Source organism: Caenorhabditis remanei, chromosome IV (genome assembly GCF_010183535.1).
Source record: "Caenorhabditis remanei strain PX506 chromosome IV, whole genome shotgun sequence".
Taxonomy (NCBI): Eukaryota; Metazoa; Nematoda; class Chromadorea; order Rhabditida; family Rhabditidae; genus Caenorhabditis; species Caenorhabditis remanei.
In genome coordinates this window covers 17,494,157-17,521,741 of record NC_071331.1, presented here as the reverse complement: position 1 = coordinate 17,521,741, position 27,585 = coordinate 17,494,157, and the positions used below count along the sequence as shown (strand labels likewise).

The window sequence follows — 27,585 nt, the reverse complement described above, 5'->3', positions numbered from 1 at the left end:
AGAAGAAAATTTCAGATAACTATGATACGAAAGGGCCCTAGTAAGGAGCCTATGGGTTAAGTTAGGAAATGTATCAGATTCTCCGCTATTGACTTGGTGCTGCGTTCTTCTTCTCGAAAGCTAGAATTTGCCTGTTAGCTTGTTCAGAACTTCCTGATTCTATCTGACACAGTTCCAAAGCGACAGCTATTTTTGCCGGTTCCATGTGAGTGAACTTTGATGACTTCTCCGTAAACCTTGTCGAAACTAGTCTATTCTATTTTTATTCCTATCCTCTAGCTTTCATATTTCGACTGTCTGGAGTTTCAGATCTATCTTGAAACCATATAGAACAACCTCTTGGGATATCCCCACCAACCCATGACCTCGCAAGTAAAGATCCCTCTAAATTTTCCCAATATCCATTCATTTTTTTTGTCTATTTACTCGTTCATGACTTTTGTGTCTTTGTACATTTGACCGTGCTTTTTCGCACACTCTTTCTCTCCCACAGCAACCGATAATCCTTCTCCCCCTCTCAAAAAAAGCGCCATGCTAGTTTCTGGGATTGTAAACTGTGCTCATTGAGCACTTGGAGACTGTGCTTTTTGATGTTCCAAAACGACTGTCACGTATTGGAAATGGGTGGTTGGCCAATGAGATGTTCCGAGACTTCATGGATCAGTCTCATTCATCAAACGTTGACTTTCATTTACCAAACTGTTCTTCCTTGTTTTCCCACTATCAAAAGTGGTTCTAGTTGTCTGAAACAATACGAATAAGCATATTCTTTTAGTCTGCCAGAATGTTTCTTCGCTTCGTTTCGTCATCGAGTTCTCGCTGATGACCCTAATTGAACAGAGACGATGAAACGTCATTCGACCGTATTCTGTCTAGCTTCAAATCACAGAAAACGAATGTGTTGAGGGATAAGCTTTTGCAGGATTTGAAGAATCTTTTGAAGGTTTCCCTATTGATTTGACTATCACCAGATCAATAGATCAAATATGATTCACTCTCCAGCTATTCGACGATTTAGTTTCGAAACTTTCGCTGCTTCAGAATATTCTAGAAATACATAAACATCTTGAAAAAACAATTGAGAAACATTCCATGAAAACCGGTATGTGCTTGTTCAAATAAATAGTCATGACATCATCAACCATACACCTTTGGCCTTCCAAGCACGTGACTTTTCGGGATCCAGCTGCTTCGGAGAGGGATTCTTTTAATTGTTTATTTAAGAGGCATGAAATGGAACTGTTTTTAGAAATACTTGACATAGAAACATGCGTTCATTTCGGAAGTCATCAAGTTGCATGTTTTCTGGTGGCTTATTATTCGGGAAGGAAATTTCTGAAGCTCGAATTACTATCTGAAAATATGGTGTAGGAGTCTAGAATAATTGTTGGAATAAGCAATCGTTATCACTACAGTTTGTCAGCTGTGGATTCAGAATGTTTCCTGATTTATTATCATTTCTGTTGGTAGTTAACCCATCTGGAAACTTTTTTTGTATCTAAAAGTAGATTCGTCCGGAAATACAGATACCACAATTGGCTAACAATTCATGACATACCATTCTGGTTCAGGTCATCATCTAAAGCTCAGTTGCGATCTGGTTGAGCAGGATCACCCCGAAGTTTCTAACTGCTTCTGATTGGAGATATCTAGCTCTAGATTCTGAATCTCTTTTATTTCTAAAATCTCATTGATCCTCCCAATCAGAAACCCCCAACGGCTACCTCTCCAACTTTATAAGCCTAACAAAGTCTAGTTTCTCCTTCAGTCAAAAAGTTTTTGATTTCATCCCTTTATCTCTCTTTTTCTCTGTCTCGACCACACAGCTTCTCCCTCCCGAAACGTACAAAACCGAACGCCTTCTCTCTTTTTTCTTCGTGTTGGTCTCTGATTGTTCGAAATCGGTAAGCCTTGTCGTCGTCTTCTGAATTCTTCTATCGAATGGACAATGGTGCCCTCTCTCGCTCTCTCTTCGTCGGGAAGTAATGGAAGAAGAGGTGCCCTTCTCTCTCTCTCTTTCTATCGTCTCGAGTGTCTTCTGAAGAGATTGAAGACGCAGACATTGACTGTAAACCCGTTCTTTTCTAGACACTACTTGATCCGAGGAGTCTACAGACATTTGGCAATAAGCAAGCTTTTCGTCGATTCGCGCACTTTTCCTCCTCCACATTTTTGCTTGGTTTTCGAATCGCCATCGGCCACTTCCACTCCTTCTTCTTCCCTTTTTTTCCTTCATCTTTTTTCACGGACAACAATCGATCGATCGAACTTTTTTGATCATCTTCTTTCTTCCTCCATTCCATTGTTCCATGCCATGATAATCCATGAATGAAAAAAATATCCGTGATTGTAGTCTAGTCAGCTGACTCCCTCCCTCTCTCCTCTCTTCGACTCTCTTTGACTCTCTTGCTTTTCCAATTGATAACAGTTTCAGTCTTCTGACTGATAACACTCGCATAACAACTCTGTCTGTTTCAAGACGTGGCATACTTTTGTAGTCGAAAAGGTGTCTAATTTTGCATGTACACATACTTTTTATCAGTTACTAAACCACCTTGCGAGTTTGAATTTTAGGTAAAAAAACCAATAATAAGTATTAAAGTATCAAATTTCAGTTCTGGAAAACAACGGGCGTTTTCTCCTTTTCTAGCTTTCCGTACCTTTTTTTTGAATAGCCTAATCCTAACACAAGATCACTCCACAGAATCAACAGCCTTTCATTTTTGCGTTTCAAAAAAACTCTCATGTTTTGAATTTAAAAAATAGCAACAAAAAAAAAGAACACATAATTCCCGCGAGTTCCAAGTCGACCAATCATGAATTATCAGTTTGCAAAAGTGTTTGCTCACTACAAGATTTCATTTCACCCACACGTTTTGACTCATTTCTACCCCATAGGTGATAATTTTCCTAAAATGATGCAAAAAAGCTTGAAAATCATATCTTCTTGCCCAAAAAACGATCAGGTTTTTTGAGTAAAAGGGCAGTTCAAATGTACAAAGTCTATTGCGATGGCGCCGTTTCTGACAAGCTTTGGCTAATCTTATAAAGTTTTTTTTGGAAATTTCAAGGTCTTAAGAACTGGGAATTCTAATGATTGAATTGTATATACTTCTGACCTCTTAATTTGAAATAAATATCGGCATAAAGTTGATTGGTGCCAAGTTATGAAGTTTTTACGGTACAGTCAGTGTTCAATTTCTTATTTTTATTAGGATCTGTTTCTTTTTTGACATCTAACTTTTGTTCAGTTTTGATTACATGAATTGGTTTTTCAAATCAGAAAATATATGTTTTTAAGCTATGGAAATCTGAGTCCTTGTCCACTTTCCTGTGTTCAACATTCGAAGCTGAATGACCTCTAACAGAGTGACTACACTCTCAAACGTGACTGCCTTTAACACTTTCTAAGATAGTCTATTATTGTTGAAAGTTAGGCAAAAGCTTATTCAACTCTAGCGTGCACATAAAAAACTTAATCACGTTGCCAGCTATCAAGGGTTCCCATTTCTTTTTATTTGAGTTGCCCTACATTTCAATCTACTTTTTCCTGATTTTCCTCTGAGTTCTAACTTTCAGTTCCCTCCTTCATCTACATATTCCAGTACCAAACCACTCCTCCCCTTGTTCCTCACCTACATTTTCACTTCTTCTTCTTCCAACACTTTCCCCTTCCCTCCCGTCTCCTTATTCTCCTTACCTCAATATATAAAATGAGTCATTTCTTGATCAAATAATAAACGAATCGATTTTACAGTCCCCTTCTCTTTCACTCTTCCCTCTCTCTCCCACTCATTTTCAGTCCCTTCGAGTAGATCCATACAATTTTGTCTCCTCCTGAATTCATCTATATCTATTCTCTCACTCTTCTAATCGGACGACGTCAACACTGTGTCGTCTGTTGTCTCCGATACGTTCTGAAGATAACACGCACTAGCAATTTATTAGCTTTTCTTCATATTTTTCGACTTCTTTTTCTCTTTTTCCACCGGCTATTATCGTCTGCCATCATCATCATCCCTTTCGTCCTCTCCCCCTCAATCGCCCTTCATCCGAATCTTTGTTTTATTTGTGAAGATCATATTTATTCACACTTTTCAAATTTCGATAAACACGAAGCTACGAACTATGAAAAATATTCAGTGATCTCTGAAAATGGATACGGTATTTAAAGATGATACAGTTTAGTTTAGGGATTTCCTGATCATCGCTATGTTTTGAAATATTTATTTTTATAGTATATTCGTACAAAAGTTTGAGAAATACTGGTGATTGGGTAAAAATCTGACTCCAATAGATCTTGAAATTTTTGAATTAACGTGAGTAAAAAAACTGTCAAAAATAGATAGATTCTCTAATTTAACTCATTCAAACAAAAAATTTGTAAAGAATACTCGGTTTCGGCTCTTTTTTTCTCAAGTTCTTTTGAAACGTCTTCAATTCCAGATATCTCTGCTTTGGAAACTCCTCCCCAACCGAAACCGTTTCTCTCTCCGAACACCGTAACCTATAAACTTTGATAGTGAACAGTAATCAAACTTGTCCTATCTTTCCCATTTCATTTCTTCCTTTTTGTGTTTATTTTAGTTGGTGCTGACTTTTGAACCACACTATCCTTCTTATCAACAAATACGAGGGAGGGAGAGAAAGTTTCGAAAACATAACGAAACAGTTGTGCAAATTGGAAAACAAAATCACAAGATTATGCTGGAAACAAACAGAAATTGATACGAGTCGTCTTGTGAGATAAACAAGAGGCTCTGGAACTGATAGTTTTTCAGTCAGTACCTGCGTTGCCCATTCATTTCCCTTTTTGAAACAATCGTTTTTCCAATGTAGTCCAAGTTTCAAAATACCCAAAAAAGGCCTGCAAAATGCTTCGAAATTGCGTCATTCATTCCTGAAGCTTGTTACGAAACCTATCACAACACCACCTCCAAAAACTGAACGCAAATATAGACATCTCGGGGAGAAGCTCCGCCCATTTAGGAAATGTTCGAAATATGGGTCAGTCGGTCATTTTTGCATGTAGCTAGACTACGTGACCTCCAATGAAATTCATCTAGTTTCAGAGCAGACTATTTCTGAAATTTTGAAAAATGTTTATAGAACATTTTTTAAGGTCAAAGAAGCTCTTTCTCATCTTAACTCCAGTTGTTATAACGTTTTGGATACCGTGTTTCAACATGTCCTAGAAATATATCACAGTTCCAAAATATCTCAATTTGAAAAATATTTTTTCAAGCTTAAAACCTGATCATAATAACTCTGCAACATTTCTACATATTATTTTTTATCATTTATTTGTCTTTTTCCCTCTCAAGTTTCGTCTTTTAAAAACGTATCATCACATGATACTATCAGATTTTGAACTCTTGAATAGTGTCTTTTTCAAAGGAATGTTCTCGAGAGCAAATAGAATTAAAAACAGTGTGATAAGCGACTCAAAGGTCATTTGTCCTTTCCCTCTTGAGAGTACAATTCCTTCAAATTTCTATCTTTTTATTCTTTGAAATGAAGATGTTCCCCCTTGTCTCATATGTAAATGATCCCTTCTTTTCTCTATCTCTCTGAATCTCTCTCCCTCTAATTCCGTGCTCGGCGAGCTAAGAAACCCAAGACATTTGGTCGCAATCATTTCTCGCCATTCTCTACCGTCTCTCCAATCTCCACACTATCATCAATGTCTTGTTTATGTGTATTTATTTTTACGTGTGTTCCGGTTGGAGCAGAAAGAAGAAGGGGGAGAGATTGTTGGCTCCGCATCTCTCCTCTCCGCGCACCGCGTCATTGCCGCGCGGCACCAAGGCTCACGTGTTTTCCGGGCTCACGGGCGCCCTCCCATCTGGCATTTTCCCCGATTTTTCTTTTCCTGAATGAATAACTCAACACTTTTTTGCATAGTTCCACTTGGAATTCCTGAACAGAAAACGACGATGAATACAGTTCGTTTTTGTGAAACATTTCATCATGGACCAGACCGGTTTGGGCTTTTGGAATTTAGAAAGTTCAATATTATGTACTGTATAATGCTCGGTTCCTCTGAGTTAGTTTCCTGGTTTCAGAAGTTCCAGATACCGAGTTTCGCAAATGTATCAAAATAGAGAATCATCAACTCGATGTTCAGAACGTTCTGAAATCCAATACGCTTTCTATTATTTGTTTATTTCTCATTTTCCTTGTTTTAAATTCTGTTCGTTTTGAAATGGTGAAGTTTTAGAACGTCTGGTTTCAGAATGTCCCGGTGATACTTTTTTTTCATTAATCTTTCAGTTTGTTCAATTTTATTCTAACAGTATTCTGAACTATTTCTTTTTCTCAATTTCCTTTTTTTCTTAACTTATTATATTGCCTTTTTGTGTGCATTTCATATTGTTATCCTTATTTTTTGGAACCATATTTCTCCGATTCTCATCGTTATTCCCAACTCCTAAACTTCATTTTTTGATTTCATATCCCTACAAAAGTTTGAACGCCTCTAATTGAATTTAAAATGACCGTATTTGCCCAGCTTTTCCCCAGCCCCACATAGAATTAACAAAATCTCGCTCCTTTTTGACCAATCTGCAAAAAGAGTCAATTCCACATCATTGTCTTTAAAACGGTTACCTACAAGCCATTCCCACCTTCTAAACCTCTTCTATCTCTCTCCTAACTGTTGCATTCGGAACAGTCTTTTTTTTATTTCCGACACGTCATCATTATGATATCTTTACACCTTTTGTCTCTTCTCTTCTCTCAAGTCCACTAAACTTTTTATCGGTCAATAAATCACCAATCGTTTCTCTACTTTCTCTTCTTGTCTCATCTATCTTCGTACTCTCAAGTCTTTTTTCTCCTTCCCTTTATCCACAATCTAATCCATTCTTCTATATTTTCGTTCAGGTCCCTTTCTGATTCCTCCGATGAAATGGCTGATTCAACCTTTGCTGAACACGTGGCAACCACCAATAGTCGATTGGCATCTCTTAGAGCTGTAAGTATCTTTTTCATTTACTGTAGCTTCAATTTCATATTATTTCAGAACCTGATCGACGCGGCCACTTTTCCGGAAGCATGTAGTGAACTGACCAAATGGTGTCAAGATCAACGTGCTTTCACGGCTCACTTCGAGGATAATCTTATGCTGGCATTGGAGGTTCGTCCATTTTCTTATCTGTGGGGATTCCTAATTCATTATTTTTCCAGGTCGCAATGGACTACGGAACTCGGGAAAACTATGATTACATGCTAACTCATGGACTAGTTGGAGCATGTTTCACCCACCGGAAACACCTATCGAAGATGTCTGCAAGTGAGTTTTTTGGAGTTTTCCAGTGTATTTCCTGTGTGAACTGATTGGTTTGTCTGAAAATTGGAAATCAGCGGAAAATTGGTTATCAGTGAATAGTTTTTTCTTGTCCGGAAAGGGCATTGAAGCTACGAAAATTGAATTTTTGAACATGAATGAGTTACGTCAGCAACTAGAAAAAAACTGAATTTGTTTCTTATTTCAAGCACACAAAATGATAACATACAGATGGTGATTTTTATCACAACCAATGGTTTCAGAAATTTTAGTGATTTTTAAATTGAGTAGGTCTATTCTACAGTTCTGAAAATTGCGCTCCACCGAAATTCCCTTGAGAAATGTTTCCTTTTCTCTGCGTCTCTCAATTTCGCACACAATTTTCTTCAGTTTCGGTAGAGCGCTGTTGTAAGAAGCATGCCGTGCTAATATTTCAACGAAGTTTTTTTTGACTTCATGACTTCGCCAATCATGACGTTTTGCAACTAGTCTTTCCGAAACTTTTCCTTTTTGTTGAATCATTATGAGTTGGAAGTGTCAGTGTTCATGAAACCGTAGATATTCTTAAAAGTAAGAAAACATTTTTGTCTGAACCTTCGTTCAGCGCTCTCAACTCAACCTTTTCAATTGCTTGCTTATCACTATTCCAGTCATTTTTCTCCTCAAGGAACCGGAACTTTCTCTCTCCCTTTTTTGATATTGATTTAATTTTCAGTCCCCTTCTTTGGAAACTTTGACCACCCCAATATTATCAGTTGTTACTCCCTTTCTCTTTTCATTTTTGTGACTTTATCAATCATTTTTCTCTTTTCTTCTCGCTTTTTTAGTTGCACACATAGTACACGTGAACGTTCCAAAGAAGGGAAAGTTCAGAAACCATCTGTTTCTTTGTATTTGATGGAGAGAGTTCTAGTTTCAGAATTTTTGTTTATCCAAGAAAACAAATCATTTGGAAGGGAGAAAGAGGTACGGAATTGACACTGTTTCTGCAACCGCGCTCTATCGAGATCACCATTCTCACATTTATTTTTTCGGTTTCGGTAGAGCGCAGTTATAAAACACTGTCACGATGATATGTGCCAGAAGAAAAAAGAAAAATCATATTTCAGTTAAAAAGTTACCTACGAAACTAGATAACAACAGCCACTCGTTTCTTATCATTAGAGCTGCTCTCGAAACTTTTCATCAGTTTCTTTGTTCTCTGAAAAACTATATACATCAAAAACTCCCAATTTTTCAGCCCGAATCGGTCGCTGGTACGAACAAATGCGTCGATTAAAAAAGAACGGTGGAAAACGGAAAAGAGCCCCTCCGAAACCCAAAGAACCATCTGTGATCCCTCCAACAAACGGAGCACTTCCTGTCCTTACATCCCCATGTCCTCCTCCATCAGCCGTCCTCCCTCCTCAACAAACGAACGGACAACCTCTACAACAGCCGACTGAAAATAACAACTTCATGTTCTCGCCAACGAATTCTGACGGGTTAGTTTTTCTTTTTTCTTTTTGGTTATGAGTGTGTGTTTTGGACATTGAATAAGATACTAATCTGACTCCTGTGATAGATTAATATGTTAGGGAAAACTGGAAACAAGCAAAACACTCACCAGGATATTTATCTCGTTTTTGTTTTACTAGAGACACAAAAATTGCCGTTTATGATAGAAGACAAGATGATTGGAAATCTGGTGAAAGGGAGATTCTTTCCTAGTTTTGTGTCATGTTAGTCTGAAAATTTACAGTCTAATCACGAAGTTTGAGGTCTAGAAGTCCAGTTCTAATAATGAGAAAACTTTGAATATAGTTTCAGAATCCCAACTCTAGCTTTTCAACCATGTAGAATTGTTCTGACAATTTTGTATATAACATCCCCTGGCTCCGTCTTCCAGAATTCCTATTGCCCATACAAACGTCATTCTTTGTCAAAAGTAATCTTAATCTCGGACAAATGACGTCTAATGTTAGATGTCACAGGCGTTTCAACGAAATGTAGAACACCCCCAGCTACCGTAACCCTCTCCACCCCTTCTTCTCGAATCCCTCACCCTTTCAACTCTTCGTTTTCCCTCAAATAAGCATCATTATTCCCCTTTTTCTCAATTTCTGGCAGAAGAAGAAGATCATGAAAATGAGAATATGTAGTCACTTTGTCTCTTGAATATCTCTTCATTTTTGATGCTCCTTTCTCCTTTTTCTTTCTTATACCAACACTCACAAGACATTGGCCTTCTTCCTTTTTCTTTTTCTTTTTCATCTTGGATTCGTTCTCCAAAAAGACTCAATACCCTTCTTCTTCTTCTCCTACGTCTTCCATCGTTCCATTCCTCCGACTCCGCCCACTAAAAGCTCAATACACCGTTGTTAGGAAAGAAGCAAAAAGAGCAGTGACGCCTTCTAGTGTGTGCATTTGTGAGTCGAGATAGAAGAAGAAGAAGACGTGAAAAAGGCCAGGAGAGGGGGGAGCACAGCGAATTTCTCTGCTGGCGCCGTGGCTGCTTCATCAATTAGACCACTAGGAGAAACAGGGGGAAGCGAGAGAGAGTGAGACTCAAAGACACACATTTCGATGTGTTTTTGGTCCTTTGAAAAGAGAAAAAACGAAGAAGAAGCACGTGATCCTTTAACCTGATATTCCATTCTTGAAGTGGTCGACTCGGTTGGGTCATACGGTAGGTTGAGGATGGGTCTAGGATGTCACGAGGATTCTGAACAGGGATAACTAACTGGAAGTGACAGACTGAGGACTAAACAATTTGTATGAAGTCTACAAGAGTTTGGCCAAAAAGTGCGTAACCGAGAGCCAACCCGGAACAATTTTATGCTGAAAAACTCCAAATATGTTTTCAAGGAAATCCGAAGATTACTTAGGCTGAACATGTCTGATCATCCCAAAGATCCAAATGTTAAGTCTAGATTAAAACTAGAATTCATGAATCAAAATTCAAATTTTGTTATCCGAAATTGGAGACATGTGTTGTTTTTTGTTTCCTGGTTGTTTTGGTTCCTTTGGCTCTTTAAATTCTAATTTTGGAATTTTCTACTGGTTTTAGATCTTTGAATAATGTTCTTCAAGGAACATTTTAGAGCATCGTAGTCACAAGATTCTTGAATCTCAAATTCGAACTCTAGATTAGAATTGAAATCCAGTATCCAGATTTTCGTCGATCAAAACATTCGGTTTAATTTTTAGAGACTGAACATCAGTAATCTTTTCAATCTTCATAAGAATCCTAATCTTGACCCCCTAAGAATTTGATATTCGTGAGCTGAATTTCATGTTTTCATTTTTCCATTTGAGTACTGTGCCTCGCTTTTCGGCTACCTGGAACAAAACCGTACTACTTCAGCATTGCGTCGGCCGTTTATATGTTTCTGTTCTGTTTTATGAGACTTTTTGAAAATGGTATAAAATTCAGTGATATAGTGTATTGGGCTTCTTCCTTCCCTCGTCGCTTCATTTTCATTTTTCTGCTTCCTGACATCTAGAGTAACCTAGATGTACTACTATGATGGATTTCAGTGAGTTCAGCAGCAGCTATATATCCAATCCTAATCCTTCACTAATCCAATCTCCTCTCCTGCTCAAAACTTTTTGTGTTTTACTTTTCAATTTCTTAATCACTGACTTCATGCCTTGGGCACAGAGCAGAAAGAAACAATAGAGGATCATGAGCAAACAGTAAAACACGATTCGCGTCCCCCTAATGTGTCAAGTATCTATTTCTGATATCTCAACTCAAAGTACACTTTTTCTCAGGAGAAGAAGCACCAACATATTCCGAACGGTTAATAACAGAGAAAGTGACACACCTTTTTGGGTTGTGTAAGGTCATTCTAATCCGGCCGATTATTCTGTTTGAACGGAAGGCGAAAAGAAGACAGCCAGGTGTCCGAATATTTGGGGGGGGGGGGGGGGGCACAATTGGTTTTATAACCACATCGTTGTCTTCTTCTTCGTCTTCATGACAGCCATCACAGTTCGGTTTCTCTCTGTCTCACACCGAAATGTTCCGTGCAGATGTTGGCCATGCCATGTTCAGTTCAAGGTTACCAACTAACAAAGTAACTAAGTCCCAGACGACACTTTCACTGTCGAAAATTCGGGAATTGTAGTTTAGGTAGGGAAGAGAGAGAGGTGTAATTGAGTAACCACATCGTTTTCCCTGAAAACAAATGGGTGGACACTCGGACATCCGGACAAACAAACGCAAAGAAGGAATTCGCTCCAACACCTTCGATTGACCAATGATCACTTCTTCTACCAGGATGATTCTACCAGAATAAAATTGAAGCGTCGAAAAAAGAGAGGGGGATACCTGGCGGATCTGGTTTTCATCCGTTGATCTCCTCACCTCAACATGTGACTAGTTGGCAACAGGTGAAGTCACTCTAAGCCTCACACGCTGTGGTTAGCCTAGACGAATTGGTTGCCCTATTAGACCGGCATGTCTGTCAATATTCGTCTAGTCTTCTCAGAACCGTTCTTTGCAAGTCTTGTCTTACGGTATTTTTAAGATATTTTCCAGTTGAGACCATTTTTCAGTTAACCGATATCCCTGAATATCTGACGGCCGAGATGTGAGAGGTTACTGTATCTGAGATATTTGGTACGTCTTGGTCACAGTGAGGCATCATGCTCCAAACTTCTCGGATTACTGTACTTTCCCGTTCCGACAAAGAGTCAATCCTCACTCTTTCCCTCTATTATATCCTCTGGCATTTCGGTCCGATCAACATGATTCGAATGAGCCAGGGTGGTCTCTCTCTGTTCTTCTCTCTCTTCGTTTGCCTTCTCTCTTTTCATCTCACCAAATCGTCTTCATTCTCGCCTAGCACACCGGCACCTCCTTCCCCAAAAACTCGGAAATAGCGGGGAGATCAGTGGAGTCGCAGAGCGCGTACTGTCAACCCCGACTCTGAACGCGACCGCGCGGCGCACGGGCAACAGCAGTCCAAGGAGGGCACAACATAGCCGAAGCTCTGTCTCTCTCTATATCGAAGAGACCCCCGGGTTGTACTCTGCGTCTCTTAGCGCAACATTATATTTTGGGATGTGTCTGTTTCCATCCGAATTGCTTTCGGGTTGGGTCGCCTTCGTCCATCGGTCCTGTCCTCTTCCTTCTCCTCCTCCATCTCCTACATTCCTCATCCATTTCTCCTTCTTCCTTCCCCAAATTTTCGAAAGCCTTGTACATATTATGAGTCGTCCGTTTCACACAGATCAATTCAATTCTCTACCCCCATTTTTTGACTTTTTTCTTTTTTGACAATTGGTAACAGAATAACAGATCCATCGTGGTGGCGGTGCGGTCTCTTTCAGTTTGTTCCTCCCCTCTACACTTTTTTTCTCGACTACATTCAACATACACGTCTGTTTTTTATTTTTGCCCCCTTCTTTTTCTACTTCTTTTTTTCTTCCTTTCTATCCAACCAGCTACCACCAACCATCATCAAGTCAAATCATCTGTTTGTGTATGTGTTGGCTCTCCTTTTTTCTGCTTTTGTTTATGTGCTCTTCCTGAAGAAGAAGAGGAGGAAGACTTGACTTTCACCACAAGTCTCACTAACCGAATTCGGTAAATAATGGGAGAGAGGGACCTAGAATATACAAAGGACCCCAACCACTTCCAGCCAGCTGGCTTTACTTTTTGAACATCTTCCGCGGAGAGAGAGAGTGGCAGGTTTACTATATAACTGGGATAACTTTGTGGTCTAGGTTTAGAAGTCTACGGAAAATCAGGACATGGCTTTCTGTAGTCTGAAAAAATGTGCCTAGAAGATATAGACCTCAACTTGTTGGCCGAACTGAAAAGTTAGGCCACTCATTCTAATAACTTTTCACTTTTTGTAAAATTTTGCAAACCGTAGAATTTGGTATTTTGTCTATCAACCATTTCCGTCTTGACCTACTTCTCTATTTCCAAAAATTGTCCTTTTTCTATTTCTCTACCGTACCAGTGACAACCTTCTTCTTTCTTTCTTATATTTGTCTTCTCCTCGTTCTTTTTTAGATTGATAACTATTTGTTATCCTGTTCCCTCTTCCTCTGCTATTACTTGTACCTACATGTTCCTCATATTTTCCACATCTTCTCAAAATCTCCAGAAGAGCCGGAGCCCTTTTAGGCCAAAAACAGAAAGAGCATTTGTACTCGACTCGTCCTTTTTCTGATGCCTCTCTTCTCCTGTCCTTTTTCTCTAATTCTCTTCGTCTCCTATACTCTATCGCCTATCTGGTTCAGTTCATTGTTCTTTCAAACAAGACAAAAAAACGAGACTTTTTTGAAGCTAGGTTGACTTTTTTATTCTTTTTTTCATCTTTTGGCCAAAATTAGTTTTCAATTTTTAGGCCAAAGTCAAAAATTTCAGATTTTCTTTCTGAAAGTTTCTAGATAGATCTAGATTCAAAACATAAAAGGTTGATTCTCATTTTCCAAATTTCGAAAAAAAATAGAGCTTGCTAGACACTCTGTAATCTGGATTCGGTGGCCTCAGTCGAGCCAATTGGTCTCCTTATTACTCAGTCAGTGGCTCTTTTGAATCCGCGCAAGTACAGTCTTGGGTTTGACCCTTCCAGTCTCCGCCTCTCAAAAAAACTGAAAATGCGAAAACTTTCTAGAAACACAATACTTTGTTTTTGTTTTCTCCAATCCAGAAATCAATAAATTTTATCTGTTCATCCCAGTTTTTTCCGAATGTTTGTGTATGTTTTTTTTCTTCCATCCGCCGTCATCATCTTCCGCTTCTTCTTCTTCTCCACATTTTACTTGTTTTTTTTTCTTGCTGGGTGGTTGTGGGGCGGCAATCCAGCAAGCAGCCAGTAGAAGCCTTCTCCTTTTTATTTTTTTGCTTCTTTTCAAAACGTTCGCCTTCTTCTTCTTCTTCGTCTTTCGCTTCATCCATCCATTCGTTCGTTTCTCCTCTCCCTCCTTTTTTTGACTGAAAATGAAGAACAGAAGACGTTGAACGAGGGTGGTGTGTGTCAGAAGGCATGACGTCATTCATTTTACTCCTTCTTCTTCTGACGGATGCCATTTAGACTCTTGGAATTGGAATGGTGGCTCACGCCTTCCCGAATGTAGATGTCATTTGAGAGGGAGTGGCAGAGGAGTGAGAGCACTCCTACTGATGTAAAACGACAAACAACAAAACATCTTTCTTTGTGACAAATCACTTTTTCATCTTCATCTTCTTCCTTTTCTGAAATCATGAATATCTTCATCCACGTCATAAGAAAAAAGAAGAGAAAGGAAGAAGCCATTCTCAGAATAGGGCGTCTTCTTTGTCCGTAGGTATGTCTGTGGGTTCAAAACCGAAAGTGATGATGATTTAGATTCCTCAGGGTCAAGGTATTCTAGAAGTTCTCAGCACTCACATATAATTGATCATCCATCAAGACTTTCATATGATATTTGCAGTTCCGACAAAATTGTGTTCTAATTTTCTAATTTTCACTCGATTATCAGGATGAAACCTATCAAAAACTAATTGTCCAAGAAAGTTGATTTAATCTGAAAATAGGAAATTAGAAAGTTTTTATCATCTATTTTGATCTCCCTCCCGAGTGTCCATTCGTTCAAAAAAACATTGTGAAAAGACAGTTTGTACCATTTTTGGAGAGAGAAAGGTCAACTAGAAAACTGGTTATTCTTCTAACTACGGTCGTTCTGAAACTATATTAGTTCATTTCCCTTTTTTCACCTCCATATGACCAAACAAAGACTCCGCCCACTTTTGGCAAAAGACTCGAGGAGGGAAACGAGAGAAAGACACTCAAAATATTGGAATTAGAATCCACAAAACCTTTTCCCCGTCCTCTCATTTTCTTTTATTTTCAACCCAAAAATATTTCCAATCAATTCTCTCTGCGCTCTACACGAATCGAACGGTGTCACTCAACACTCTTCGCACTTCTTATCAACAATAAAAGAGTCTCTTCTCCTTCTTTTTTTTCCTATTTTTCTCCTTCCTACTTTTTACTCAAAAAGTCTGGAATTCTTTTTTATTGCTTTTCCTCTCCCTCCACAACAAATCGATCATATATAGTGCAGCAGGAGAAGTTCATTTCATTGGAAAAGAGACAGAGAAATTCCTTTTCATTCCACAAAAAAAGAACACATTTGGAATGGAAAAGATGCGACGGCCGATGACTTTCGCTAATGAACATGACATTTATCCGGCCGCCGCCACGACACTGCTTCTCCATTCCTTCTTTTCATCACTCTCAAAAAATGTATGCGTTCGAATTCAGGATCTGAAGTTTCGGGTTACTGTAGTTTTTCAAAGTTTTGAATTTCTGGTTCTTTGCCTAACAGAAGTGAACAAATTGAGCAATTTATAAGATATCTCGTCACTTAAAAAATCTAAAAGAAGTAAAAAAAAACTTCCATATTACGTAGACTTTTCCGTGGGAACTACCAGAAATTTGTGTCTCTCTCTCAAGATTTTCTCACGCCAATAAGTGTTCGGATCTTGTCTATCCCTTTTTGGTTTTCTAGGCCACGAGGAAGTCGAAACTCCAATTTTCCCACATCGTCTTTTCAAAAAGTTTCCAAAAAAAGTCTGCTACCATAACGAAATAAAAAATTTCAATTTGCTAATAAAAATCATCTGGAAACTTCGAATTCCAGTCCATTCCTCCCCCAGAACTTTCGAGTTGTATACCAAAATCCTCTAAACAACATTCCAAATATTTTTTTGTTGTTGGTTGGTCAACTCCGTTCTCTGTCTTCCCCTCTCCTTGTGACCACCGGCGGTCTCTTATTCTGATGTTTTCTGGATTCGTCTCTTTTTCTCCACAAAAAAAGAAACGGTATCACGAGATGCGAGCTCTCTTTGCACTTTGCTCCAAGAGAGACTCTTCTCTTCCTTGTTTTCTATCCAAGAAAAGTGAAAAGAAGGCACGACGCCATACCACCACCACCACCACCCTCAGTTCTTCTTCTTATTCTACTTCGTCCGTCCGTGTCTTCTTCTTCTTCATTCGTCGAGGCACGTATGTCTCGTTGTGGGGTCTTTCACTCTCTCTCGTGTGTTTTAGGGAGGGTAAAATAGAAGAGACAAGTCTGTCTCTCTCTGTCTCCTACCCCTCAGAGAGGAGTCTTTTTGCTGTGTTGTGTCTATGTGTGCCTGCGAGTTAGTAAGCGAATCGAGGGACAGAAAGAGAGCGCGCGGTGCGGTGGGGGCATAGGCAGAAACGTCGTCGTCTTCTTCTTCTTCTTCTCTCCTTGTATTGGATCGGAGAGGGTGTCCTCTCTTCTCGTCTCGCCCCGTCTCTTCTAACCTTTACACTCTCTCATCATTTCTCTAATACCTCTCATCTTTTCCTTGTTCATCATCATCATCGTCTTCGTCTTCTCCAACATCTTCTTCTTTTTCTTTTACTCTTCTTCTTATTCCTCCTAACACTTACTATCATTTTCTACTGAATCCTAATACCCTTTTCCATATTTTCACCTGTCTTCTTCCTCTCCCTCTTCCTGGATCCAGTCATTTTCATCTCTCAACTGAATTGCTCCTGCTTCTGCCTACTCGTTCTCCTCATTCTTCTCTCTGCGCCTCAAGGGCAAGGGGGCGGAGTCGAACACTCATGCACTACTGACCTACAAAGTGTTATTCTATGTTAACCATTTCGAGAGAGCTTTCTCTTTTTCGTTTCCGCTTTTTCATTTTGATATCAGAATCCTAAATTTTTGAACTTGAATCTAGATTACTGTAGCCATTTTTTCTATTGTCCTAAATTTTCAACAAAAAAAAGATTCTTTGTTCTCAAAACGTCACAACTACTACGTATATTAAAGTAAACTGTTTTCAGTCTTAAATTTTTGACAATATTGTTGTCATTTATGTTTTTTTTGTCTTTTCTGTCTTCTCTCTGTTCTTCCACCAATTTTCAGTACGAAATGTGTTTTGGCCTAAAAAAGATTGCAAAAAATGTTTTCAAGTAAGAAATTGTTCTCTGCACGAACAAAAAATTAAAACTAAGAAATTCTTGCATCTCTTTCCAAATCTCGGTTTTGTGTAAAACAACCATAAAAAATCGATTAAAACTGAACTCAATCTTATCTATCTAACCTCCTCTCCCCCCACTATCTATCTCGTTTTTCTAACCTTTCTGTTCTTGTTTTTCTCCCTAAATCCTCTAAGCCTCTCTCAATATTTCTCTTTATTTCCAGATCAATGTGGGCACCACCAGGGGTCCCGATGAGCACACCGGGCTCCTCGACCGGTCACATGCAACCGGGAGCTGGCGCCGCGGCTCCCTATCCTGGTCCAATGAATCCATCACAACAACAACATCCAGGAATGGTGGCGTCGTATGCTGCTGGACAGATGCAATTGCCTTATGGACAGATGGAAGGAAACCATGCTATGTATGATCATCGAATGATGGCGGCGAATCGAGCTGCTGCTGCCGCTGGACGGCCTCCAGGAATGATGCCTGATTATCCACAAATGCCAATGGGACAAAATCCGTTAGTTCTTCTTTTTTCTTTTTCTTTTTTATTGAAGCCACGTCAAAAAAAATCTCACGCCTCCACTTTTGAATCTAATTATAATTTTTATAAATATTCAAATTTCAGTGGTATGATGAGAATGCCAGTTCAATATCCACCTGGCCACCCCCAAATGCCCGGACACCCACAAATGCAATTCGGACAAATGGTTCGTTTCTATTCACTTCTCACTCCTCTCTAACTCTTTATCAAGTTTCTTCAGATGAGAGCACCGCCCGTATCAGTGTACGGACAAATGAATCATGCTCAACAGTACCCGGTGACGGCTCACCCGAATCCAGTTCCGCCATATGTGAATCCGGACATTCGACTGTTATACGAGACAGGATCCGGTTATCATATTGAAAGAGAACTACTTTCCGAAGGTCAGATCCAATTTGGAACGTATGGAGTGGAAGCGATTGTTAACCAAGATGCATTTTCATACTTAGATCGGTTAGTTTTTTTTTAAATTCAAGTTTCTAAGTATTTAGATTAACAAAGAATTCAAAAACCATCAGTTTTTAATTTACAGTACACCCGCTGCTGATGTGATACTATCCGTTTGGCCATCGGTGAAACAAGCGAACGAAAATGAGGCTCGACTTGAAGTATATGTGAATGGAACATGTGTACTTCATAATCAATCAGCAGCCACGGGAGTTCCAATCAAGCAATTTTTAAGGGGTGGAAGCAATATGATCCAGTTCGGATATGTTGGAAATCAACAGGTTTGTCTGCAAATGATGTTGGCAGTTGACTCAATTTGAGCATTTTTCAGATTCATAGTTACGCATGTGAATTCGTTATGAGAAGGCCGATGGCTGACATGAGAAGACTAGCGATTGGTAAACGAGTTGCTGAAGGAAGTATGATTGCTCAACAACAGAAGCAAATGTGTAAGTTTTTTTTTTTGAAATTTTGCATCACAAGCTAATGACAAATCATTTATTGGAAATCACCAGAATCATTTTTCACATTTAGATGCTCAAATGGCTGGAAAACGACAAGCTGGAACAATTTCTGTCAGTTTGAATTGTGCTATTTCGAAGAAGAGAATGATCACTCCTGCGAGACATCACGACTGCAAAAAAGTGGTATTCGATTTGGCTCAAATGATGCATAACAATAAGGACAAGACGAGATATCACTGTGGGCCATGCAATACTTACTTCAAATTCGATGATATCAATGTGGATTATTTCTTGATGAGTGTTGTAACAAATGTTCCCGCTGGAGTCAATGATTTAATTGTGGAAAAGAATGGAGCTTGTCGACCGGGAGAACTGGAAGAGAATAAACCAAAGCGAGGGAAAAAGAAGAATGATGCAAATGCGAATGAGAATGGAGCACACACAATAAAACGGATAAAGTCTGAAATAATTGTGAAACAAGAGCCAGGAATGTTCCCTGACATGCACGGAAGGAACATCCCATTCAGTCCAATGCCAATGCCCGGAAGTGTTCCTCCAGACTGGACACGGTTACAAAGTCCATCGTTCTCAATGCAAAGTCCCAACAAGATTCAGCTGGGACCGGCGACTCCAGCCACTCCAGGAATGGTATTCCAGAATCCTGCCTCCGCGGGATCAATGCTGAATATGTCGTCTCCACGACAAACAATGATGCCAGGTGGAATGATGGCACCGGGAGCAGGTCACCCGATGATGCCACCACATGATCCTTCAATTCGATCTGGATCCGCACCTTATACTCCGGAGTCGGTGAAAAATGATAAGAATGATGAGTTATTAATGAATATCGAGGGGTTGTACATCACGAATTCACTGAATATTTGTGATTCTGAGCGGTTAATTGGACAGTATATTGAGGGAACGAAGGATCTCAATTTCGAGGATTCGCTCGTTTTTGAATTTGTAAGTTAATCACTTTTTGTTGAAAAATTGGGGAACAATGCCCTGTCTTTATGTCACTAACTTATAATGCTAGCGCACCAGATATCACTTTCTAACGCGGAAATTCTCTTTTTTTGAAGATTTCGAAACTACGAGACTACCATTATGCGCATCAAGAGTGTAGATCAGAAGAGGAGAGCAACTAGGAAAAGCCAATGCAAGTTTTCAACTATTTCGAACTGACAAGACCTGAATAACTACAGTACCAGTAGCGCCTTTTCGCCTGAAATCTTCGATTCATATTGTTCCATTTTTCCAGGCTGGCTCTCCAAAACAACAGCAACAATTGGACGGAGCACAAACCTTATTAGCTCCTGGAAGCACATCGTCCTCGAACGCATCCACATTTACACCCCCATTTGATGATATTCATCTCGGAAATCGACCGTCTCATTAGATTCTTCTTCTTCGCCTTCATCGTCAGTTGCCTCCAGTTTCTCCACGTCATAGTGTGCCTTACTTCGTTCCATACCGTTACAACTCAAATCCCCCAAATCCCGGATGATTCAACAAAATGCCTTTTCTCTTCGTTCTTCGTCTACTTCGTTTCCTCCCGATTCTTGTCTCGTCGTCGATCTTCTTTTTCTCGTTATTATATCGTCGTTTTTCTTATTGTATACCCCCCATATCTTTCTTCGCTTCCATCCTCAAAAAGTCGCTAGTCATTTGTTTTTTTGCCACTACAAAAGTCCCCCAAGTAGTCACTGCTTGTTTCTTAAATTGTGATTCTAGATTCTTGTCCTCCCCCTCATTTCTCCGAAAATGCAATAGAACTATATCTGTTTTGTCATACTACAAAAATATTATATACATATAATCAAGATTTGAAATCAAGGCTGAGCCTTTCATTTTTTTTTTTCATTGTTTTGTTGATCAATTTCCACGTGGCTCCGAGTGAGATCCCCCTAATCCCGCCCCCTTTTTTATTTATACATACTCAGTCAAATAGAATCTAATCATCTCACAGACGTCGTCGTTTCCCAGTTTTCGTGTAGAGTAGAAACATTGGAAAAATACAAAATATTACTACTGTGTCTTATGAATTGCCTCATTTCAGATGGCCTAGAATGTCTTTTACTGGAAAAGTTAGGCCATCTGAAATGAGTGAAAAATTTAATTGTCTGGCTGGGCCAGACTCTATATGTATATTATGGAGAATCTCCTTTTTTCTTTTTTTATTGTTTTCCCCTCTTCCCCAAAAAACCATTTCTCTCGCTCTCTCACTTTCAAAAAATCCGTTATTTTCTCTCCCCCAACCTGATCTTGGTCCTCGTTTCAAAAACCCCGACATCCCAGAATACAAAAATGCACAAAAATAAAATAAAAATATTAAATGAAATCTAATTTTTATTATTTTCGTGAGAGAGAGAAATTTGATAATGTACTGTCAAATAAAACAGTTCTATTGTTAAAACGACCAGTCTCTAATAATGATTCGAAAAAGAAAAGTGAAAGAAGACGTTTGGAGATCAGATGGAATTAAGAAGGAATCATAATGAAATATCAAATTGAAACCGGATAATCGTAACCGGAACTATCGTTTTGGTTCACCGGAAGACTATAATATTCGTTGAGATACTCATTTCCGTTCGCGTCTTGCATCTGAATATTACAGAATTACAGAAAAAATAGGGAATTTGGAGGACTAACCGATACAAAAACCGGAATGAAACTCTGCTCCATTGACGATCCCTCCATCGATGATTTTCGTTTTCTGGATTTCCGTTGCTCTGGAGAACACGCAGGTAGCAAGACACCGGTCGCTCGAAATCTGTAGTTTCAAAAGAAGGGTTCAGGGTAGCAAAGACTGATCATATTTACCGAATACTTTTAAAAATGCAGTTAATATGATAAGTATTTGGTATGAAGTGAAAGTTATATTTCTTTGTGAACGAGGGGAGTGTGATACCCTATTTTGTGACTGATTTTTGAAACTTTGGTGGGAAGGGATGGAACAAATCAGAATTGATGCAAAATACCAGTTTTCAGAAAAAGAATCCCCGGAAAATGTAGCAAAAGTCAGTTTGTATTAACTCATCCATTCTCTCTATTAACTGTGGAAATTGTCAATGATTTAAGCACATGTCCCGTCTTTGTAGACCACTAAACTTGAAGACCTCACGGTCTCACACACTGCGAAAAGAACTGAAAGAAATGTGAGGCCGATTTTTTAACGTTTTAATTCAACTCTTTTATTTTTTGCACTGAAAATGCAGTATTTTTCAGGTTTTGAGCCACAACACGTTAATTTTGGTAAGAAAATTACTTTTTTGATACAGAAGAGCCGATTTTCGAAAAAGTATGATTTGTTTTCAAAAATTATAACAGTTTCAGAGCATCCTCGAGTACATTTTTTGTAATTTTTGTTCGAAAATGTTTTTGCCTAAAAAGGGAACCTTTTTTTTCTTTCATTGTCCCGTCTGAAAACCTGAAAAATACTGCATTTTCAGTGCAAAAAATCAAAGAATTGAACTAAAGCGTGAAAAAATCGGCTTCTTCACGTTTCTTGCAGGCCTATTTCGCAGTGTGGGAGACCGTGGACCTTATCATTGAAACCAATCACTGTGAATTTCTAACTTCTTTGTAAGATCTGGGTGACTTTATGTCGATTTTTTAATCTATTTCACAAAAGAGTGGTCAACCTCTTCGTTATTTTCGTTATCTTTCAGACCCCTCTATCCAAAAACCTCCTTTTAAAAAACGAATGCAGTTTATTCTAATCTTAACCTCGCCAATCTAACAAACCTTGTAGGTTATTCTATCTTTTTTATTCAAAGAACACTATTCAGACATTCTTTTTCTTTTCTGAATACCTAATCAAGTTCAATTCAACCAAAAAAGAAACGTTCTCTTTTCAAAAGGAACATCACAATGTTGAGAAGAATGACGAGAAAAGAACTCACTTGAAGTTTATTTGTAGGTAACATGTGGTCTACTAGATTCTACTCACCGACTGATAATCTTGCTCACACATCCATGAGAAATACAAAGAGATTTGGAGATGGCATTAACCTGAAATCAAGAAAAACTGGCACGCTGCCAAGTCATTCAAAACTAACTTTCATTCCGTTGTTATGTAATTGAATTATTCGAGTTCTCTCTTCCATTGACAACGGTCGACCAGGGCAATACGGTCGACCGTATAGGTTTGTACCTGAAGAAGTAAATGATGGATCTCGTTGGGTTCGAATACCTTTTTTCCTGTTTTTTCTACCGTCTTGGGAGGTGTTGGATTGCATTGGATTAGGGGAAGAGGTCTTGGATCCAGAGTCATCTGCAGATGAGGAGGAGTCACATTGTTGGGATTCGTAGGAATTCGGAACTTCAACGCCCTGAAAATTAGAAATAGATGTTTCAAAAAATGTGAAGTGCTCGCACGTTCTGATAGAACAATTCTCAAGATGAATCTTGGCAAAGATCAGGAAAGTTCTGATTTTGCAGAACGGCCATAGACTACCTATTTCCTAAGTTTACAACCATAACTTGCTGAAATAGTTTTCGTGTCATGTGAGTTCGGTAATACAGTTTTCTGATAGTTCAAAGTGTTTTGAACAGTTTTGGAACCTCATGTTCATAACATTATGACGTAGAGGTACAAAAGCTCAATGATTCATGATTTCATTTAGAAAATAGTATATAGAAACTGGTATCTTCTTAACTACTTCATTACTGTAATTACAGTTTATCACTCTTTCATTAAATGACATCATTCAAACATATAAATTTATCCAAGAACGAATTTATCTGTTCATAATTGTTTCGTGACATTCAAAAACCACGGAGTTTACGTGAGATGCCGGAAGCTACGAAAAGGATCATAAACGGTATAAAACAACCAGAGACCGCTAGTCATTTGCCAATTTTAGTAGGTTGTATACGAGAGGAGAATCAAAGTTTATTTAGTTCGATGTTAGAACAACTAGACTGTTTTCAGGTAAAGAGAGGATCAGGTGATCTGGAATTTTTTTTATAAAAGAATGGCCAGATGGCAAGTGCGCTCTGGATGGCCTCCAAATGAAATGAAAAATAATAAAAACCGTTCAAAATTTTTGGTTTAGTTGGAGCGAACTTGATAGGTAATGCATTTGTGTTGGGACTTTCACTACAGTAGCCATAGCTTTCAGGAAATTTGAGTACTCAGAAAATAAACTTACATTGAGCCAATTATTGAAATCTCTTTGCAACGTGTGTGGAGTTGAAATATCTATAACCGAAGAGCCACACTGTTCGGGATCACAACAGTGAGCGTCTATCATTCTGAAAGTCTGGATTTGGGAAACAGAATGAGAAAGAGTAAGAAAAAGAGGATTCTCGAATGAAACAAGTCTGAAAATGGTTCAATGAGATGAATAAGAGGGAAAAGAGGGAAAGGGGGTGAGATTCTGTATTCTGAACGACATCGAAAGTTGTTTTGATTTGGAAGAAAGCGAAGGTATAAAGAGGAGATATATTCTAGATGTATTTGTACACCTCCTTCCCAAATGTTGCTTCTTGTTTTTCAGATCCGTCTGAATATAAAAAAAGCGAAAGTCCTTTTTCGTTCAGAGACTGTAACTGGAATTCTCTTCAGATGTGGTAGCAAAAAAAGAGAAAATAAGAATAACAACGAGATGAGAAATGAAACAGAAAATAGATCAAGTAAAAGTATTGAATTGGGTTTTTTTGGAGGAACTGATTTGACTTCAAATTATTCTAGTGTCAACTCGAGAAAGAGAAGAGAAAAAGGAACTGAAGACGTTTCACGATTGTTTTGAAATGAATCGGGAAAGGGCCGATTGGACACCTGAGACATCACAAAAAATCACTTCTGTGTGTTTCTTCTTCTCCTTTTTCTCTGAAAAAAACTATGAAGAAGAGAAAGAAGAAGAGGGCGATAAGAATTGAGAGTAATTGTAAAGTTCTTTTCCATTTTTAGTGGTCGAAAGAGAGGTCTAATTGTTGGGGGGAGAAGTGAAGAGGTGGAGTGAACGGAGACGTTGCGCAACAGAATAGCTGATAGCTTCGAACGAAAAAAAGTGAAGGAAGGGAACACTTTATTGCACGTGGTTTCTAAACGGACAGACTATAAAACACTGGTTGAAGTTTTGAATAATGAAACAGTTTTTACGAGTTCAAACTGTTATGTTGCATATATTGACAAAGTTAGAATCTACAGTAGTCCCTCTATCAGACAGTCAAATTTCTATTTGCAATTTGAATGTTTTATCGAGAGCAGATGGTTCGAGTTCTCCATACCAGAGATTTTGAGATTTTTCTTTAGTTCCAACATTTCCTCATTTTTTCGGTACTTCTACAATAATTGAAATAGCTTCAAACATTAAAACAGTCAAGAGAAAATATTTATTGCACGAGAAAATTCAATTCTTTGGTAACAAGTTTCTGATTACAAGTTTTGATTTGAGAGAAAAAACTTTTTTGAAAGATCAGTCTGAACCTCTGACTTACCAGAATTCCAGATAATCCTCGTTTAACTGAATAATACACATTAACTGAGAAAAAAATGAACAACGTAACTGCGTTTTTGAGAAGAAAATACTAGAAACGGGAAGAGTGATAACAACCGGTCATTTAAAAACTGAAGATCTACAAGATTCTAGAAATATGCGAGAAGTTTTATCCAAATTTGTTCCTGTCTTTCTCCAACATTCTCGACTTCTCCTCATCTTCTTCCAGAACAATTGGCAAAACTTCTGCGGATAGTTTGTGTTGCTCTTCGGCTACGTCTAAAAATTATCAATATTCGATTCACGATTCATCAAAAAACTACTGGTGAGGTAAGGTTATATGAATAGTTTCAGCACACGAACGAGGTAAACATACGGAGAAAAAAGTGATTCGACTCACTAGTTGATCCGAGTTTTCCTGTCGACGTCTTTCGTTTCGGGGCTGACATTTCAAGAGTGGAGAGATTGATCTGAAACAGATATTGGTCAGTGTAAGGCAAGTTTTTCATTTTCATTTTCTATCAAATGATTCAATCTTTGTTTTGATCGTGGACAGAGATCAAGTTACTTTGGAAAGAGAAGACGATTGGAAAGTGAAGTCGTTCAAGTAAACAGAATACGTTTGTGTTTTGGACAGACACTAGATTTATAGGTTTGTTTTAATCTGAGATACTGTCCAGACGGTTTCCAAATGCTTTGATCTTCGTTTTTCTCACCTCGCTTGGTGCCTGCGACTCGAAGTTATAGTGAAGGGTTGCCTGGGATGCAGAGTTTTGGAACATGTTGCTTTTATTCCTTAATATATAGATTCAATATTTTACAAGTAAAAAAAACTAACTGTTTCTTCGCCATCCGTCCTCTTAACTGGTCGAACATCATGCTTCTTTTTCTCGACGCCAGACTTGCACGACTTCCAAATGGGCGTTGGATTGAGATAACAGAGAATGTTTTTCTTGGAATCAGATGGTTTGTTGACTCGAAATCATATATATCTACGTCATCCATATGAGGCATCATCATCACTTCTTCTTCATCTTGTTTCACTCTGAAACTCAGCATAAAATAAAATGTTAATTATTCCGGAAACTTACTCATAATTAGCCGCCGATCCGATCTGAGGATTCTTCGGAATCATTGCAGTATCCACAGAGTAGAGTGGTTCAACATCAGAACACCAGAACATATCTTTCTCCACAGACGGGATCTGATTGTAGCAGTCATCAACAATAGTCAATCCGATCTGACATGAAAGACATTAAAACGATCAAAAAGTTCCCAAAACTCACCGCCAAATTTCTATCCAACAGGAAGTTGCACTCGAAATCATCGTCATCTTCTCCAAGTGGATTAATCATACTTTCAGCCACTTTCATCCATCCGACAACAAAAATGAATTGAAGCACAGACATGACAAATGGAACTGTCGGATAAAGCTGGAAAATTATATTGTTGACTAGAAATATTGATGGGAATTGACTGACAATACTCGGCTGTTCTGGTTCTTTTCCATCGAGAAGAACGGATTGACGAGCGATTAGAGCCATGAAGAAATAAGAGCGGACTGCGAGAAAGACGACCTAGAAAAAGAATGAAGTGAGAGAAGTGGGTTACGGTAGAGACATACCTGGGGATAAGCCAACGGAATTGGAACCCAATCGTAGTTACTCAAAAGAGCCAATCCTTTTCGGAATTCAATAATATTCTTTCCAATCTCATTCATCAAAAGGTCGGCTGCAATTTTTCCTTCGGCTCTCGCATCAACTAGAAGTCCAGTACTCCATTGAATTGGGACAAAGTATTTGGAATATTTGCATGCCACGTTGCAAAGTGCTTCCTTTTCGTGTTCTAGCATGAAACCTGATAAATGAAAACTTTGTAATGAATCGATGATTGCATCGTACTGTACCGGCCGAAACAATAGATTCCAAAGTGGGAAAACGGCGACGAACTTGAAGTGAGATGTCTCGGAAAACCAAGACTTGAGTCAAAACCATATACCTTATCACATTTCGGCGAATCATTCGGGTACGATCATCAGTTCCTCTAATGTAATTTGCAATAGTGATGGCTGTGCTGGAAATTTTTTTGTGAAAGCCTAGCTGACAGCTGGAAACTAACTTATCAACCCATCCAAGATTTGCAAAAATGTCATTCCATCTTCGTACAATAATTGTTACAAAGAAACCAAGCATGAAGGTGAGTGGGATGAATTCCATCGTCTGATCGAAAAGAGCTGCGAAGTTGTCCCAGATTCTGAATCCGACCGGTTGAAGGTTAATCATTGCCAAAGAGAACTTACTTTCGCGTGTTTTCACCGATGATCAAATTGCTGCGATAGATTGAAGAGACGACGCCAAAAGCAATGACGAACATGACTAGCTCCTTAAAGAGAGAGAGAATCAGTTGTTGGTTTCCTGATTCCAATTTTCTTAGGAAGGTTTTC

The 27,585-nt window shown here is 38.7% G+C and overlaps 4 protein-coding genes across 4 annotated transcripts; 2 read left to right on the top strand and 2 right to left on the bottom strand.

Moving 5' to 3' along the window:
- Positions 1-6,910: 6,910 nt before the first annotated feature.
- On the top strand, positions 6,911-9,239 carry GCK72_014885 (uncharacterized protein; the record flags this gene model as incomplete). Its single annotated transcript, XM_053730518.1, has 5 exons — positions 6,911-6,976; positions 7,025-7,138; positions 7,189-7,294; positions 8,529-8,772; positions 9,098-9,239. 5 exons carry the CDS (start codon positions 6,911-6,913, stop codon positions 9,237-9,239), a joined length of 672 nt encoding a protein of 223 aa, XP_053585290.1.
- Positions 9,240-16,108: 6,869 nt separating this feature from the next.
- Positions 16,109-20,095, top strand: GCK72_014884 (uncharacterized protein; the record flags this gene model as incomplete). Its single annotated transcript, XM_053730517.1, has 8 exons — positions 16,109-16,281; positions 17,462-17,761; positions 17,870-17,951; positions 18,006-18,238; positions 18,318-18,513; positions 18,564-18,681; positions 18,767-19,659; positions 19,958-20,095. 8 exons carry the CDS (start codon positions 16,109-16,111, stop codon positions 20,093-20,095), a joined length of 2,133 nt encoding a protein of 710 aa, XP_053585289.1.
- On the bottom strand, positions 19,220-20,168 carry GCK72_014883 (uncharacterized protein; the record flags this gene model as incomplete). Its single annotated transcript, XM_053730516.1, has 2 exons — positions 19,220-19,477; positions 20,052-20,168. The coding sequence occupies 2 exons, from the start codon at positions 20,166-20,168 to the stop codon at positions 19,220-19,222; spliced, it is 375 nt and encodes a 124-aa protein (XP_053585288.1).
- Positions 20,169-21,201: 1,033 nt separating this feature from the next.
- Positions 21,202-23,954, bottom strand: GCK72_014882 (uncharacterized protein; the record flags this gene model as incomplete). Its single annotated transcript, XM_053730515.1, has 6 exons — positions 21,202-21,300; positions 21,349-21,469; positions 22,649-22,710; positions 22,758-22,852; positions 22,913-23,030; positions 23,853-23,954. 6 exons carry the CDS (start codon positions 23,952-23,954, stop codon positions 21,202-21,204), a joined length of 597 nt encoding a protein of 198 aa, XP_053585287.1.
- Positions 23,955-27,585: the final 3,631 nt, after the last annotated feature.